The sequence below is a fragment of the Canis lupus genome, chromosome 11 (assembly GCF_048164855.1).
Source record: "Canis lupus baileyi chromosome 11, mCanLup2.hap1, whole genome shotgun sequence".
Lineage (NCBI taxonomy): Eukaryota > Metazoa > Chordata > Mammalia > Carnivora > Canidae > Canis > Canis lupus.
The window spans coordinates 45,888,372-45,907,039 of record NC_132848.1 but is presented as its reverse complement, the minus strand read 5'-3'; the positions used below and the strand labels follow the sequence as shown (position 1 = coordinate 45,907,039).

The following is an 18,668-nucleotide window of genomic DNA, read 5'->3' as shown; positions in this document are numbered from 1 at the left end:
CCTTTTCCAACTTATTGCATCTCAATATATATTCTAAACCTCAGAAAAGTTGCAGAGAAAGATTAATGAAGATAATGGGAGCCACCTGCAGATTAAAAATTTCTATATTAATCCTAGAGTCAGTGCACATGCAATCAACTTTCCGATACTTTTTTAAAAAGATTTATTTACTGGGGGTGAAGGGAGCAGAAGAAGAGTGAATCCTCAAGCTGACTGTCTGCTGAGCGCAAAGCCTGATGTGGAGTGCAATCTCAGGACTCTGAGATCATGACCTGTGCTGAAATCAAGAGTTGGACACTGAACTGACTGAGCCACCCAGGAACCCTCAACTTTTCCAAACTTTTTAAAGCTTTGCCATTTTATTTGGAGAACTGGTACACAAAAACTAGAAATACTTCAACCAAAGCAAAACCATGAAGGTTTCCTATTACATACTTTAAAGCCAAAATTCAACATCTTGAAGGAGGCTCTTTTTTTTTTTTTTTTTTTAAGGAGGCTCTTTTATAAAGCATACAAAATTCAAATAATATTTTCAAGTTTTAATAAATCTAAAAACAGGTTCTAAAACTTATAGCTTAAAAAAATAAAATAAAAAATAAAACTTATAGCTTGAACATACACTCCTTTCTTTTCTATGTGCATTTATATGTCCTTTCTTGACAAAACACAAGATCCATCAAAGAGTAACTGATCAACAAGAGACTTCTTCACCTAAACTGTATTTCTCAGGAATAGGACTGTACAATTTAATAATTTTACAAATATCTTAGAAAGAAAGCTTTGCAAACATATAACAATGTATCTCCTAAGGACAATGTTGGGAACTCAGCAAACAGTACCAAGAGTAGTGACTGTAGAGGCAGTGTTTACCTACAGGAAGATTAATGAGTTCTCAGCTTTATACTGCACAGTATTTCAACTCAGGATGTGACTAAGAACACAGGTGGTGACACTTCTGAGTGACAGAAAGTAGACAGTTAACTTAAGAGACAAAGTAATCTTGGCCAAAAAAATATCTCAATGAGAAAAATTTGACAGTGAAAACTGAGGTTCCACATTTTATTTTAAAACAACAGCACCATTTAGTATGTAGGAGAACTGATACACAACACAGGACAAAGATGTCTCACATGACTAAACCAAGTTAAGTCTCTGCCTTTTTTTAATTAGCTTTACCTCCTCCTCTCCCTCAAAATAATGAACTCAAACAATGCAAACATACAGAGGGCAGACCACGAGTGGGATGGTTCTGCTTTACCTCACTTGGGTCAAACTACATGCCTAGAACACATCTGATTCTATTTATGATACAATATATGCTAGACCCTGACCAACTTCATTAGAGAAGTACAGTAAAACTCAATCAGGAGGAGTCCTCTATAGATCTCAAAATCAAGTCATACTGGCTAATAAGCATTAAGTGATGTTTCAGTCATGTATAAAACACCAAAGGAAACAAATTAAGAAACTGCTTTGCCTTAATTAAGAAGATGGAGACATTTAAATTAGTGATTTTCAATTTTTTATAAATAGCAGAACCCTATTTCAAATGAACCGTTACCAAAAAATCCCCCAATACCAAACAAAGTAGTATTATATAAAACTTTATTTTGAAAGTTCAATTTGTAACATAAACTATTACCATTTTGCCTTTTAACATAGGAGTGAGAAAATCCGGAGTCACACACATTAGAACTATTAGCATTTTCAACTATTTAAAAGAAGTTCTATTCCAAAGCCTATGTAAAAACTACTTAACCTAACAACAAAAGGTAAAAAAACATCCCAAGTAAATAACATATATGTTTCATTTATCTCTTCTTGGTGTACTTAAAAATACATATAATTTTAAGATTGCAAAACCTTTCAGGTATTTTGGAATTTAATAATTCAAAACAACCAGCAGCTTTAATCAGCCATCCAATAGCACTTATGGTATTACTTATAACTTAAGGAGGCAGGAACCTTACTTAATCATGAGTGTATCCTCAGTATCCATATTTTCAAGCATCTCACTTAGACTTCAGTAAGGATTCCACAAATGCTTTTTTTAAACACAAGATATTCTATCAGAAAAAAAGTTCTGTGGGAACAGAGAGCCAATAAACATTTGATTGAGCTGAACCTGGAAACTAAATAGGATTTTGACATTCCAGGAAGCTGAGGAAAAGATGATGAGAAAAGCTGTTAAGGAACTGGAGAGAAGTGTGGCCACAGGGTTGAAAGCACACTTTTAAAGAACTAGGAATAATCGAGTTTAAGAGCTGAGGGGTGAATTAGTATGAAGAGCACACTGAGAGGACATGACACGGTTTGAATTTATGCTCTGGAGTCCTAGAGAAAGAACTACAGGATCCACATTTTGGATGGAAGCTATAGGGATCCACATTTTAGCTCACTGAAACAATCAGACCTACTGGAAAATGAACTTGCTTGCCTCCCAGGACAGTATACCATCACACTGGAGTCACTGCAAGAGGCTGAGTGGTAGCCTGTCAGTAACTAAGCAAGATTGAAGGAGAATTCTCACATAGACAAGGACTAATTTGAAGATTTAAATTTTCCTCTAATCCCAAGATTCTGAGTCTGTGGTCTAAAAAAAAGGTCAGCAAATTAAGGCCCTTGGGCGCACCTGTTTTTGTAAATAAGTGTTTTTTTGGAACACAGCCACTCTCATTCATTTATATATTGTCTATGGCTCTCGGGCTACAACAGCAGAGCTGAGTAGTTCCAAAAGAGAGTTGCATGGCCCACAAAGCTCTGGCCCTTTACAGAAAAAGTTTGCCAACCCCTGATCTAAAATCTAGCCAGAGGAGCACCTGGGTGGCTCAGTTGGTTAAGCAGCCAACTCTTGATTTCAGCTCCAGTCATAATCCCAGGGTGGTGAGATCAAGCCAGTGTTGGGCTTTGTGCTCAGCAGGGAGTCTGCTTGAGATTCTCTCCCTCTCCTCTGCCCCTCCTCTTGCTTGTGTGGGTGCTCTCTCTCTAAAATTAGTAAATAAATCTTTAAAAAATAAAATAAAAAAAGCCAAAGATGACTACTTTAACCTAAAACCTAAAATATAATATTTGTTCTAGATATTTCTCCTATCCACTATTTTAGATACTGCTTAGAGAGGAGAGGGTAGATTATGCTGCATAATACATGACCTCAAAAATCACAGTGACTTAAAACAAAGGTTTATTTTTCACTCATGAAACATGCTTATCCCACGTTCCATTATGTCCATGGAGCTGTGGCTCCAGGTCATCTTTACTCAGATCCAGACTGATGGAGCAACCTCTATTTAGAATGCTGTCAGTCATTGTGGCAAAAGAAAAAGAGGATATAATGAAGCACAAAATAATTTTTAAAGCTTTATCCCCAAGCTGATATATACCATTTCTTCTCACATTTTGTGAACATGACCAAACCTGACTTCATCAAGTAGGGAAGTAAAATCCTCCCCTAGAGTGGGGAAGCAGATTTCAGTGAACAAAAATACAATCCACCATATAGTATATTTGGAAATATTTACATAAATCATTTGTTTTTTGTTTCTATAAACTATCTTATCAGTAACATATTCCTATACCTAAATGTTCAGCCTAAAAGCCAAAAAAAAAAGCAAAGGTACTATAATAATTTCATGCTTCCCAAAATAAATAACATTAAAGTTCAGAATTAAAGATTATTTTCTAGTCTAATAAAATCATGCCTAGAATAAAAAATCTAGAAAAAAGAAGGAAATATACCATTCTTAGTTCTATGCCCAAAGAAAGCTACCACTGTGATGATTTGCTTCTAAAATTTTTTCCTCTGCATTTCTAACAGTTTGATCATCCCCTACTTCTCATTTTATATCCTACCCTTTTTCACTTACCAAAAATTATTCTGTATTATTACAAATTATCCAGTTTTTTAATGAAGTCATCTTATAGATAGTACAATTTATAACTAAATTTCTATTCTTATACAATGCTTTTTGCTTTCAAGCAGAGCTTTTCTTTCAAATAAAAACAAGGTGATAAGATCATCTTTTCTATAAACCTATACTGGGAGGCCAAATCAGGATCATGGGCTTAGAAGAGACTCTTATTTTAAGAATTACTAAGCCAAAGGTTATAAGCATATTAAAGTCCCTTTACGTGTTTCATTATGTCATTTTCCAAAACAAGTCTACCAACTCACACTCTTGCTCCAGCAATGAATGGAGCAGTTATTTTCTTTCATCCATACCTGCACTGCATATATTCACGTAATAATTTTTTAAATTAAATAACTTTGCAGAAACTTATTCTGCTTCATTATACATTTATCTAACAGTAAAGGTGAATATATTTCCATATTTGTGACGCAGGTCTATTTCCTGAAATAAACTGTTTTTGAAACCTGCCTTTAATCTATTGGGATGTTAGTGTTTTATTTCCTATTACTTTGATGTATAAGCTTATTCGCAGTCATCCGATTTGTTGCAACAAATTATACTGAATAATCTGACCCTCTCCTCCACTCATCTGTGAATCTTTCTAACTTAGAATATTTTTTTTTTTAACTTAGAATATTTTAAATAGTGCTGAAGGACTAGGCTGTTTGGTTTAATAAACACAATGCATGTAACTTATAATAAATCATACATATATATGTATAAAGATGATATCTAATTTACATAACATATAATTTCTTTTTCTTTTTAAGTAGGCTCCATGCCCAGTGTGGAGCCCAATGTGGGGCCTGAGCTTACAACCCTGAAATCATAACCTGAGCTGAAATCAAGAGTTGGACACTTAATCAACTTAGCCACCCAGAAGCCCCCACAAAATACATGTCTGAGCAACTCTAAACAACTTATCTGCCTGTTCTTATACCAGTTACACAAAGTTTTAAATGCTTACAGCCTTCTATAATAGTTTTTGAGATGTCAGAGCTAGTTCTTCTCTTCTCATTGTTCTTTTTCATCATTATCTTAAGGTACACTACTGTGGGGTGGGGGTGGGGGAATAAAATGTAAGTCAGGTAATTTGCTGTAGCAGGTCGGCTAAAAGTTAATAGCATTAACAAGGATAAAAGCGTTGGGTTTGAAAAAGTATTGCTACTGCAATAAAAGGATTTCTGGCATTGTAAAAACTCAAACTATTTAGCAGAACTACTTATGTAAAATAATAATGGTTGTTCTTAGTAACAATGAAGGCACTCTAGGATCCTAAAGTATCTTCTCAAAGTTTAAAATTATATTCCACAATACTCCTACAGTTAATTTTAAAGAATATTCTGAATGCAACTAAAGTTTAGAACTAAAACCAACCATAGTAAGAAACAATCACACACAGTAAAGTAAAAGGCATGTATCACAGGACCACAATTTAGGCCTAAAGCTCTGCAGGTGAAATCCCATCACAGCAAATGTCATTACAGAACAGGAAAAGAGCCACATGAAGACCACTTTCATGTTTCTAAGCACAGTTTATAAGAACAGTTTTGATCATCTGGTTAAAACAAATTCTATAAACAAAAACTTAAAATCTTGTACAGAAGTTTTCCTTGATAAATCTCTAATGAGAAAATATTCATTATGCGCACCATTTCATTCTGTATATGCAAAGAACTTGATTAAATGTTGGTTGTGCTACATACATGGTAGAAAGAAGTAAACCAAATGGCTGCTTACACCTCCTTTGGTTCTACAGTAGTAATATCCTTCATTATTTCATTATTTCATTTGAGTCTCACAATCCTACAAATTAGAAAAGATAATTTAGCACAGTTACTGACGAGGAAATAGAAAAAACTTAGGTGATTTGTCCATAATCACACAGCCATTGTGCAGACCCTTTTGTGTTCTGACTCCCACCCACTACTCTTCCTCCAGTAGCCATGCTTATTTCGCCCTTGACTCCTTTCCTCCCTAACTACCTTAGACTTATCACATTCAACTGAAAGCCACATACACTTAACCAAACAAAAACTGAAGAAGTTTCAAACAACTACAGAACAGTTTTGAGTAACTACTAGGTGAAAACACCTATTAGATACTGGCAAAAATACAGTGGGTGGCATAAATTATAAGTCTCTCCCACGTTATAAGTGAAATGCCTACATCTCTGATTTACAAGATTAGAGTCTCACTGAAAATGAAAGAAGATACAAATATACAGGAAGAAAATAATTTCTGGGAAGCATACATTTCTGAAAAACTTGGTTTGTCACCATTAAATGGACTCTTCCTAAACCATGACATTGACATGTTCAGAAAACAATGTAAGGTTGATAAAGTTTTCAAACAAATCCTTATCACTTGAATTCTAAATATGCCATACTTACATACTACCTTGTTCATTTTGCAATTAATGCCAAAGAATCTGCCTGTTCATTTGTTTTTTTTTGTTTTGTTTTGTTTTGTTTTGTTTTGTTTTGTTTTCACAAACTTCAGCAGTACCAAAGCCATTGGACCTGGTCTTTTATCCACATATTGAAAAAAGTTCAAAATAACCAAAACACCTCTTGCCATAGTAACTGTCCTAATCCCACTCCACAGAAGATAACAATTACACTTCACTAGATTTGAAGCACTAGCTCACCTGGGAGCTTTCACCAAAATAAACATATTCAAGACCTATCTCCCAGAGATTATAATTCAGTAAAAGCCTAGGATGTAGCCTATTTCTTAATTAAAACCTAAAGATTTAAGAAGACAATCGAAATAGCATGAGTGAAAATATTTTAACATTCTGATGAACAAATACAAAATCCTGTTGTTCACTCATTTACTTAGCTAATATTTACTGAGCATTTTACAATGTGACAGGCAAGGTTCTAGCCCCTGGGATATGGCAATGATCAAGATTCCTGTCTGTGCTTCATGGTACTTCTATTTCACTGGGCACACAGAAGATTAATAAGATAAATGATACCAGTTCAGGTACAAATAAATTCTATGAAGAGAATAAAGCTGGACAAGGGGTTAGGAAAGAAACTGGAGGGCAAGGTACACTTATCTTAGATAAGGATGGTCAGGGAAAAGTCTCAGAGGAGGTGACATTTGATCAGAGATGAGAATGGTTAAGACCCAAGGACATCAGATGGAATAGCAAATTTAAGGCCCTACAGTGCTACCTCTGATCTACATTTGGCTAGGTGCTATGACATAAAATGAGCTTTCTGATTCCAAAAAACATAATACACAATAAGGCCTGACAACTTAAGACTTAGGTGTCAAATATTTCTAGCAATGATACTATGAAATTTAAATACTATGGACTGGTTTAGCAATGGAGACAAAAATCTAATGTAATCTGAGTCTTAATGGATGAATATAATTTCAATTCACAGAAGTGAGGAAAGAAGCTTATCACAAGAGGCAAAAGCACAAACAGAAGTTCAAAAGCAAGAAAAAATAAAGAAAAAACCAAAAATATCAGAATAAGCCCAATGACCAAAATTAGAGAATATAAAGGGGGAAATGTACGTCAGGATCCTATTTATCCAAGACCCCGCTTAAAGGGTTAATTCCTCTATGAATGACTTAGACTAACTCTCAAAGGCAATAACTTCTCTCCTGTGTTGCCACCTATCTTCCTCTCTACCAAACTCTGAGATTACTTACTCATCACAAAACCCACATTCTCCAGCAATCATCATCTCTGTTTATAGTTCCTAACACACAAGCAGCATAGAAAATACAATTGTTGACAATCAACTAAAGCAGAGTAAAATGGGATGGAGGGTCCACAGATTGGAAAACTCAACATAGTAAACATGTCAATTCTCCTTAAATTGATCTACAGGCTTAATGTAATTCCTATCACAATCTCAGCAAGGTATTTATTTTATAAACACAGACAACCTTATTATAAAATTTATATGGAAAGGCACCGGCCTTAGAATAGTTAAAATAATCCTGCCAAAGAAGAAAATGGAAATAGTCATTCTGCCTGGTATTAAGTCCTATAGGCACAGTAATCAAAACCATGTGGTTGGTATTGGTGAAGAGAGACACATGCACTAATATAATAAAACAGAGAACCAGATAGGTCCAACTGATTTTTGACAAAAGTGCAAAAGTAATCCATTGGAAGAAAATTTTTTAAGAAGCAGAGCTAGAACAACTGGATATCCACAGGCCACCAAAAAAATAAATTTAATAAAAATTAACTGAAAATGCATCATGAACTTATTAAATGTAAAACATAAAACCATGAAAATAAAATAAATAAAATAAAATAAAATAAAATAAAATAAAATAAAATACCATGAAAATATTTTGGGAAAAAATTGGTGAGATCTAGTATTAAACAAAGATTACTGAATTGAAAGCACAAAAAAGAAAAAGAAAAAAAAGCACAATTCATAAAGGTAAAGATAGATAAACTAGATCTCAAGAAAATTAACTTTGTTCTGCAAAAGACCATGAGAAAACGATGAAAGATAAGCAACAGACTGACAAAAAATATCTGACAAAGGAGTAACATGTTGAATATATAAAGAACTCTCAAAACTCTAAAGTATATAAAACAATCCAACTAGAAAATGGGCAAAAGACATGTATAGACATTTCACTGAAGAGGACATACGGATGGCAAATAAACACAGCAAAAGATGTTCAGTATCATTAGACGTTGGGGAAATACAAAATAAAATCACAATGAGACACCACTACACATCTAGGAGAATATATAAATTAATTGAAAAAAAAAACAATTTGTCTTCATCAAATGCTGGTGAAGATGCAGAACAATTACAACACAAAAACCACAATGAGATATCAGAACACATATATCAAAATGTTTTTAAAAACGCTCAAAACAAGAATACAGAGAAACTGGGTCACTCACAAACTGCTAATGGGAATGTACAATAAAATAGTACAGTTATGAAGAAACAGTTTAGCAGTCTCTTAAAAAAAATTAAACAGGAAGGACACCTGGGTGGCTCAGCAGTTGAGCATCTGCCTTCAGCTCAGGGCCTGATCCCAGGATCCGGGATCGAGTCCTGCATCCAGCTCCTTGTGGGGAGCCTGCTGCTCCTCCCTCTGCCTAGGGCTCTGCCTCTCTCTCTCTCTCTCTCTCTCTCATGAATAAATAAATAAAATCTAAAAAAAAAAAAAAAAAAAAAAACTAAACAGGCAAGTACCATATGCATGACCCAACAATAGCACACTTAGGTTCACACAAAACCTATACACAAATGTTCTGAGCCAAAATCGTATGTTTTGAAAATAACCCGTATGTTCTTAAACAGGTAAATGGTTAACAAATTGTGGAACACCGATACAATGGAATACAACTCAGGAATAAAAAGGAAAAAACTACTGATATATACAACTTGGATGACTCTCCAGAATATTACACTGAACTTAAAAAGCCAATCCTAAAATATTATATGCATATATTCTATATATGTAACATTCTTGAAATGAAAAAAGTATAGAAGTGGAGACCAGGTTAGTAGTTAAAGGGATTAAAAAGGGGCTAAGAGCAAAAGGGAAGCAGGTGTGGCTATAAAAGTGTAGCATAAAGAATCTTTGTGGTATGGAAACATTCTCTATCTTGACTGTTTCAAAGTCCATTTCCTGATTGATATCTTACTATGGTTTATAAGATGTTACCAACAAGACAAACCAGGCAAATAGTTCATAGTATGTCTCAGTATTATTTCTTACTATGGCATATGAATTTACAATTATCTTAGAAAAAAAAGTTAAATTAAAAAAACAGGATGGGGGGGGGGCACCTGGATGGTTCAATAAGTTAAGCATCTGTCTTCAGCTCAGTTCATGACCCCCAGGTTCTGAGATTGAACGCCATGTCGGACTCCCTGCTCCTTGTGAGGAGTCTGCTTATCTCTCACCCTCTGCTCCTACCCCACTCATATGCTCTCTCTCTCTCTCTAATAAATTAAATCCTAAAACACACAAATAAACAAAAAACCAGGATGGGGAGCCTGGGTGGCCAAGTCAATTAAGCATCCAACTCTTGATTTCAGCTCAGGTCATGATCGAGCCCCGTGTCAAGCTCCACTCAGCAGAGAGCCTGCCTGAGATTTTCTCTCTGTCCACTTCCTAACATATGCACACACATGCTCTCTCTCAAATTAATAAATGAATCGTAAAACACACACACACACACACACACACACACACACACACACACACACACACACAACGGGATGGAAGGCCAAGAGGTTAACCTTAGCAGGGAAAAGATCTTTTGGGGGGAAAAAAATGGGTTGACAGACACACAATATCCAAAAGATGCAGAATCTTTTCTTAATCTCAAGTTCACTGCTACTTGGGTTGCAAAGGATGGGAGTCACCAAAGAGAAGTTCAGTTGGTAGAACTGGAAACTTTAAAGGAATCAAGAAAACTTGAAGTGTTAAAGTCTATGGGGAGCATGATTAAGAATCAACAATAATATAGCATTTCCACTAGTCTTACTGCATCTAAAGCACTAATTGACTACTGCTAATTCATTACACAGAGGTTGTCAATTCTTTTATCTACAAACTGACAGAATACTCATTAAAACTCAAAATTTTTCCAAAAAAAAAAAAACTGTATCATCACAGTTTGCATGTCCCTATGAAATTCAACAAAATGGAACTTTACTTGTAGAATTATGATGTAAATCCTAAGAGCAAAAATTAGTATTATCCCTATCCTAAAGAAAAGGACAGGGAAAATAATGAAAAGGACAGGGTTAATAATGAAAAGGATGGGGATAAAATGGGTCTGAATAAAATGTGTCCACAGAGAAAATGTCTTATGGTCACACAAAAATTGGTGACAAAAGTAGAATTAGAATTTCAAATTCCCAACCATAGTAGTGATCGCTATTGTTTTTTTCCTCCCTCACACAAGGTTATCTCTCTTTCTTCTTATATGAATAAGTGCACCCCCATTAACTGGGGACTTCCATTACTGGCTAATATAACACACAATGTTTCCTTTCTTTCCTTTTTTTTTTTTTTTTTTAAACACTTTTAATCTTTATAATGCATCTCAGGAAAGTCTGTGAAGCTTGAATATTCCAGGATACCTAAGTAGAAAAGTTGCATTTACCAACTTTCCCAAAGCTGCACCAGCATTCATTTTGAGATAACATTCTTAGATGAAATTCATGGTCAATAATGCCTGAAAAAACTTAACCAGGAAAATGTATCTGTTAATTAAAACTTAACATTAATTCAACAAATATTTCCTGAGTAGTTAATGCCCAGTCACTGAAGAGACACCAAGGATACAACAGTAATGAAAATGAAAATGTAGCTCTTCCTCTTATCTAGTACACAAGCAACTACAATAAGATCCAATAAATGCTAAGATACTAAAGAGCCATTAGCTCCACAGGAGCATTAGAAGTCACCTACACCAGTAGGAAGATAATCAGACAAGTGAGGGGAAGTGATGTAGAAAGAGACCTTAAAGATAAGCAAGTACAGCCAGCTGAGAAGCAGAGAGGGATAAATATAACAGAATGACACAAATACTTACAGCCATTCACTTAAAAAAAAAAAAAAAACCACTACAATGATCTCAAGAGGAAAGGAATTCTCAAGAGAATGAAAATTTTAGTAATAAAAGCTGAGAGCCAACAGACAAGTGATAACTGACTTTATAGATTAGAGAAAGGTAAAATCTAAGCTGGCTATGTGGAAACAAGAAGAGTCAGCTTGGTGCCAGTGAAAGCAAGAGAAACTCAGTGCCCAGAAAAAGCACTGGGCACCTTCAAAAGTGGCCACGTGAAAAGGTCATGAAACAAGGAATTTATGGCTGAAATGTCTAAGAGACAAATCAGAAATCCAGATCTCCACTCCGACTCACAAAGAAGACCATCCTGTCCCTTCCAGAGAATGGACTCAATGACAACAGGTATACAGGAGGGGAGAAGTGGATAGAGGGGATAAAAAATGAAGAGGAATATTAAAGGAAATTCTATTTTCTAAACTGTGAGAACTGTGCCACCATCTCTCCCCCGTGACAACCAAAATGCTGGCAGCTAGGTTTATACCTTCTCTAAGTAAGATTCTGGGAAACCCAACACACTCCCCACCCTCTACCCCAATCAGCTCAAAAAGACCTATGGATAATTACAGTTCACCAATGAAATGGCCCTACCAGACCCCACTATACTGAAGCTTACAGTGTACATGCCTCACACATGTGTGATGAGTTTCCAGTCAGATGATTATGAAAGACGACTACTGTTTTCCATTTTCAACCTCCTTTGGCTTTTTAAAACTATGGTAATTCAAAAAAATTAAAATGAAAAACACAATGGCAGGTACAGGGGGTACAAAAAAGGAAAAGTGAAAGACTTTAAGCAGAGGATTTTATCATTTTTATATAGAAGATAAATAAAAACAGAATTTAAAACAAATCACTCTCAATCCTAATAACACTACATGCCAAAATAGGATACCTAAAAAGTTAAAAGGACTCAACCTGTATATCCATTAACGTAAATGGCGACTCCACTAAAAATCGTAGATGAAGTTCCATCCTTCTGTATAGTAGCATCTGATCGAAATTGTTCTTCCAATTTCTGGACCTTGGCAGCCATATACCCACCCTAGAATTTAAAAAAAGGTAAACCAATCACAAAGGTTATATTTTCTTCAGCCCCTTTCCTTAAGGAAACTTACATTTAAACAAACAAACAAATAAATAAATAAACTGGACCCTATTCTATGCTAGTGACCAAGATATGATGACAACATAAGGTATAATTATAAACATTAACCATAAGGCAAGGCAATAAAACAGGCAGGTCAAGGAAGACTTTCCCCTCTATCAACTCAATTTTTATTTTTTTTCAGTTTTTAATTATTTTATCACATTCTTATAACAGTTACTTTAAAATCAGAGAAAGGTAGGTCAAAAATAATGTTTAATGCCATAAAATCTTGTTCTTATCTACAAAGTCCAGCAGAAGTTACACTGAAATTTAAACCAATTAAAAAGTTGACAAGTGATCAGTAAGAGTACTGGCTTCCACTATCTTCTGAATACAGGAAGCTTAAAATTAGTAACTTAAAGTAAAATGAAACAGTTCAACAAACCAGTACAGCCCTCCATACATGTAGATACTAAAATAAATGATTCAGTGGCCAAATTCTGGAGCTAATCAATCTACTTGGAAAGCTTATTACTATGTCTCAGAATATAGAGGTTTTAGAACAACAGGCTCATATATAATAGTCCTTTATATCATACCTTTTAGTCAAGGCCATCTTGCCATGTTTAAATATAAAGGTAAGGGGCACCTGGGTGGCTCAGTTGGTTAAGCACCCAACTCTTGCTTTCAGCTCAGGTCATGATCTCAGGGTTGTGAGATCAAGCCCCACACTGAGCTCCACACTAGGCATGGAGCCTGCTTAAGATCCTCTCCCTTTCAATCTGCCCCTCACCCCACTCTCTCAGGAAGGAAGGAAAGAGGAAAGGAAGGAAGGGAGGGGGGAGGGGAAGGGGGACGGGAAGGGGAGAGGGAGGGGAAAGGGGAGAGGAAGGGGGAGGAGAGAAAGAAAGAAGAAAAAGCTAAATAATAGTTGAACAAAGGTAATTTATTTGACCAATCCCCTACCTACAATATATCTTATGTTTTCCTGTTTTTCAGTACTACTAGCAATGCTGCAATAAAATTATCAAAATTATTATCTGTGTACCAGAACATTTATTTCCTTAGGATAAAATAAAGTTCAAGTGTTAAAAAGTTTAAACAAACTTTCAATACGTTGTGAAACCTCAGAAGAGTTGATATCTAAAGTGATTTATACTTTTAAAAAATATAATATATAATCTACAAGAAGAATGAAAAATACCTAGACAATTAAATATAAGTATTTTTATTCTTTTAAAACACACCCATTTTTCCCAGCCATCATTTTCAGCTCGCCTCCTCCATCCACCTCGTCTCATGGTGGAGCTTCTGTATTAAGGGAAAAAAACAAAACAAAACTGTAAATTTTATATTATAATGTCTAATTATTGACATTTTATTTCAAATCAAGAAAAATGAGAATTTAAAAGAAACTCAAATATTTCACAAATATTCAATTTGTGAAAGCTAAAACTTTTTCCAAAACATATATTCTCCTGCTTCATACATGAAAATGTTCCTAAAACACTCTGATAGATAAGTATCAGGTTTAAATTATAACTTTTATAAATTTAATTTTATAGTAAAAACTTTTATGTATTCCTAAGCACCAAACCTAATATACATATGCATAAAGAATCACCAAATCAGACTAATGTGGCCATGCTTACTCATTAACATTAATTAGTATTAACAGAACCCAAGAAAACATTTTCCTTCATGAATTGCCCTCTGAAATGGCTATTAAACTGCCTTTGCTATTACATACTAGACACTTAAGAATGCAGTCACATAATAGATGTAATTCATATATTATGCAAAAACCCTTAAAAGAAATCAATTAAAACAACACATCTAGGGGAAATAATGTAGAAAGATTATCACTTATAATAAACTATTAAGTCTGGCATTCTCCTTAAGGCTACACTTGACCCACTATCCTATTAAACCACCAAACTGACCAAATGATGGCTTATCTCCAGTGTCAGCTGGCTTAGTGGTTAGCAAGATATAAATTGTTCAGAAGTCAAAGCAGACACTTAATGACACTCCTTATGGAATTCTTCTAGCTATATGGCTACATCTTGAGACATGACTGCATTGCCCTTCACAAAATTAACATGCCCTCTATTTAGGTTATTTTTCTTCTACTAACAATGTAAAAGTTAGTACCAATTAATAAGCTACTGGAGAAGCTCTGTTACTTTATCCAAGTCAAATCAGATTATAAGAATCTGTTACTGAGTGCACCTTAAAATACGACACTTTAGCCAAAAACAACAGCAGATATTTTCTTTCGAATATTTATTTGATATATTGCATGGTTTATAGTTTTCCCTTGCTGACATTCGTATTAATTATGAATTTTTACTGTCTACTCTTAAAAGAGGCCTAAAAGTTATGTATAGACAGTCTCTTAAAATAAGTCCAATAGAGAGAAAAGGCGCATGAGCAAGAGCTCTGCAAATAGGAGGCAAGGGGATTAACCCAGATTAGGGGTCGTGGATGCTTGTGGAGAGAAGAGACGGTGTTGTTTTCAGTCTGACAAATGTAGGGGCATGGCTATACAATGTGTTCATTTGAGTCCCAGAACTACCATATTTGCTCTGCTAAATAGTTCTGTTTTTAAGAGACTCAAGACTTCTCTAAAAGGAGTCTGGGAAATATGTTAGCACATAGTTCTTGATTCATATAAACTCAATCTATACTTCTCTCCTTACAAGTAAAAAATTTGGGAGTTCTGGCCATTATATGTTAAGGATGCATACTCACAAAAATTAAAGGCAACAATTCACTGGCTAAATGAAGGTAAATTAAAAAATGAAATATATTTTAAAAGTTTAATTCAGTTGGCTAATCACTTATTTAAAAGTGTTATTCAGGGATCCCTGAGTGGCGCAGCGGTTTGGCGCCTGCCTTTGGCCCAAGGCGCAATCCTGAAGACTCGGGATCGAATCCCACGTCGGGCTCCCTGCCTGGAGCCTGCTTCTCCCTCTGCCTGTGTCTCTGCCTCTCTCTCTCTCTGTGACTATCATGAATAAATAAATAAAATCTTAAAAAATAAAATAAAATATTTCCTAATTAAAATCTATTTATAAAAAAAAAAAGTGTTATTCATTTATGATCTACTGGGTAACTATTGCAAAAGGCCAATATGAAAAAAATCCTTAACAGTGGTTTAATGAGGGTAGAAAAGTATGAAACAAACTTGCAATAAATTTTTTTACAAAATAAATAAATTTTAAAGGTTCTTCCTCTATTCCAAAGTAATACAGCTATTCCAGACAAACGTTTAAGCTTTGAAAAGGAAAAGGAATGAGACACTGAAATTAGTAATTTCTTCATTTCCACTAACTTGACCAAGCACAGCAAACTCATATTGGTTCAGGATTCAAATAATAAGACCAAAAAAGGGGGGGAAAAAAAACAAGAAACATATTTTATTTTATACATTCAAATTCTGCTTTTGAGAAATCCCATAACAAATTGTAAACTAGGTTATTTGGATCAACCTTCCTGCTAAGGAAAAGGAAATCTAGACAAAACATTATTTAAAAAAAAAAAAAAAAAAAAAAAGGCATAGAAGGTGCAGAAAATAAAGAAAAATTACTGGGTCAAGATTTAGAAGATGAAAAAGAAAACCTGCCACCTCACCTGGCCTTCCCAGATTGGGACAGCTTTTTCCTCTGAGGGCATGTGGCAATTATAAAAGTGTGGTTGAAAAGCTGGACCAGGTTTTGGGGGAAAAAAACAACAAGGGAACAAAAATAGTAAGGGAACAAAAATTGGAATTTAAGGATCCTCCAAGACTATAAATCTCCACACTTGGGAGTAGGATCCTAGGAGTAAGTAAACTGGAAGTACACCCAATTTTGCCAAAAAACATATCTTGCCTTGGATTATTTCAATCTCTGAAGGTAATTTAAGATGATCCTAAAGAACACAAATATATGGAAGTAACATGCTACTAAACAATGAATGACTCAACCAAGAAACCAAGAAGGAAATAAAAAAATACCTAAAGACAAATGAAAATGAAAACACAATGGCCCGAAATCTTTGGAAGGCACCAAAGCTGTTCTAAGAGGGAAGTTTATACCAATACAGGCCTATCTCAAGAAGAAAAATCTCAAATGAAGAACCTAACCTTACACCTAAAGGATGTAGAAAAAAAAGAAAAAACAAAATCCTAAAGCAGTAGAGAAAGAAGGAAATAATAACGATTATTTATTTAGAAATAAGCAAAACAGAAATTTAAAAAACAACAGAACAGATCAATGAAACCATGAGCTGGTTCTTTGAAACAAAAAAAATCAACGAAACTGATAAACTTTTAGCCAGACTCATTTAAAAAAAATTAAGAAAAAAGAGGATTCAAATCAATAAAATCAGAATAAAAGAGAAGAAATAACAAACACCACCACAGAAATATAAAAGATTATAAGAGAATATATTTTCCTTTTTAGATTTTATGAGAGTATACGCATGCACAAGCAGGGGGGAGGGGCAGAGGGAGACGCCAACTCCCCACTGAGCTGGAACTGGATGCAGGGCTCAATCCCAGGACCCTGGGATCATGACCTGAGCTGAAGGCAGCCACTTAACCAACTGAGCCACCAAGGTACCCCAGATTATAAAAGACTATGAAAAATTATATACCAACAAATTGGACAATCTAGAAGAAATAAATTCCTAGAAAGAATAATTTCCCAAAACTCAATCAGGAAGAAATAGAAAATCTGAACAAACCAATTAATAGCAATGAAATTGAATCAGTAATTAAAAAACTCCCAACAAAACAAAGTCCAGGACCAGATGGCTTCACAGGTGAATTTTAGAACACATTTAAATTAGAGATGACACCTGTTCTTCTCAAACTATCCCAAAAACATGAAGAGGAAGGAAAGCTTTCAAACTCATTCTATGAGCATTACCTGGATATCAAAACCCAGATAAAGACACTACTAAAAAAAGGGAACTACAGGCCATTATCTGATGAACATTAATTCAAAAATCCTCAAAAAAATATTAGCAAACTAAATCCAACAATATACTAAAAAAAATCATTCATTATGATCAAGTGGGATGCAGGTATGCAAGGTGGTTCAATATTCACATCAACAAAAAAAAAAAAGGGAAAAATCCTATGATCATTTCAATAGATGGAGAAAATGCATTTGACAAAGTACAACAGCCACTCATGACAAAAAACCCTCAACAAAATAGGTTTAGAGAGAACATAACAAAGTCATATTCAAAAAACCCACAGGTAACACCATATTCAATGATGAAAAAAAAAAAACTGAGTGCTTTTTTTCCTAAGATCAGGAACAAGACAAGGATGTCCATTCTCACAACTTTTATTTAATAGTACTGGAAGTTCCAGCCACAACAATTAGATAACAGAAAGAATAAAAGGCATCCAAATTGGTAAAGAAGAAAACTTTCATTATTTACAGATGACATGATACTGTATGCAGAAAACCCTAGAGACTCCACCAAAAAACTACTGAAACTGATAAAACGAATTTGTTAAGGTTGCAGGGTAGAAAATCAATATTCAAGAATCTGCTGCATTTCTATACACCAATAATAACGGAACAGAGATATTAATAAAACAATCCCATTTATAATTACACCAAATAAATAACTAAATAACCTAGGAATAAACTTAACCAAGGATGGGAAAAGCCTGTACTCTGAAAACTATAAAACAGGGATGAAAGAAACTGAAGATGAAAAACAAATGGAAAGATATTCCTCGCTTATGGATGGTAGAACCAATATTGTTAAAGCAATACTACCTGAAGCAATATACACATTTGATACAATCTCTATTAAAATACCAACAGCGTATTTCACAGAATTAGAACAAATAACCCTAAAATCTGTATGGAACCACAAAAGATCCCAAAGAGCCAAAGCAATCTTGAAAAAACAAACAAACAAAACAAACAAAACTATCACAATTTCAGGTTTCAAGATACACTATAAAGCTGTAGTAATCAAAACAGTATGGTACTGGCCCAAAAACAGACACAAACATCAATGGAACAGAAGAGAGCCCAGAAATAAGCCCACCATTATATGGTTA

At 34.6% G+C, this 18,668-nt stretch overlaps 1 protein-coding gene across 5 annotated transcripts in view; it reads right to left on the bottom strand.

Annotated features, from left to right (window-relative positions):
• REV1 (REV1 DNA directed polymerase) overlaps window positions 1-18,668 on the bottom strand; it is a 96,980-nt gene that overhangs the window by 52,620 nt on the left and 25,692 nt on the right. For 3 of the 5 annotated variants that reach the window (XM_072767988.1, XM_072767987.1, XM_072767989.1), the window contains 2 exons: window positions 13,840-13,903; window positions 12,421-12,547 (listed from right to left, as the gene is read on the bottom strand). In XM_072767988.1, coding sequence (XP_072624089.1) covers window positions 12,421-12,547; window positions 13,840-13,893 — 181 coding nt within the window. In that variant the 5' untranslated portion in view covers window positions 13,894-13,903. Of the gene's footprint in view, window positions 1-5,614; window positions 5,715-12,420; window positions 12,548-13,839; window positions 13,904-18,668 lie in introns of those variants that run through there. The other 2 variants (XM_072767990.1, XM_072767991.1) reach the window with 2 other exon arrangements.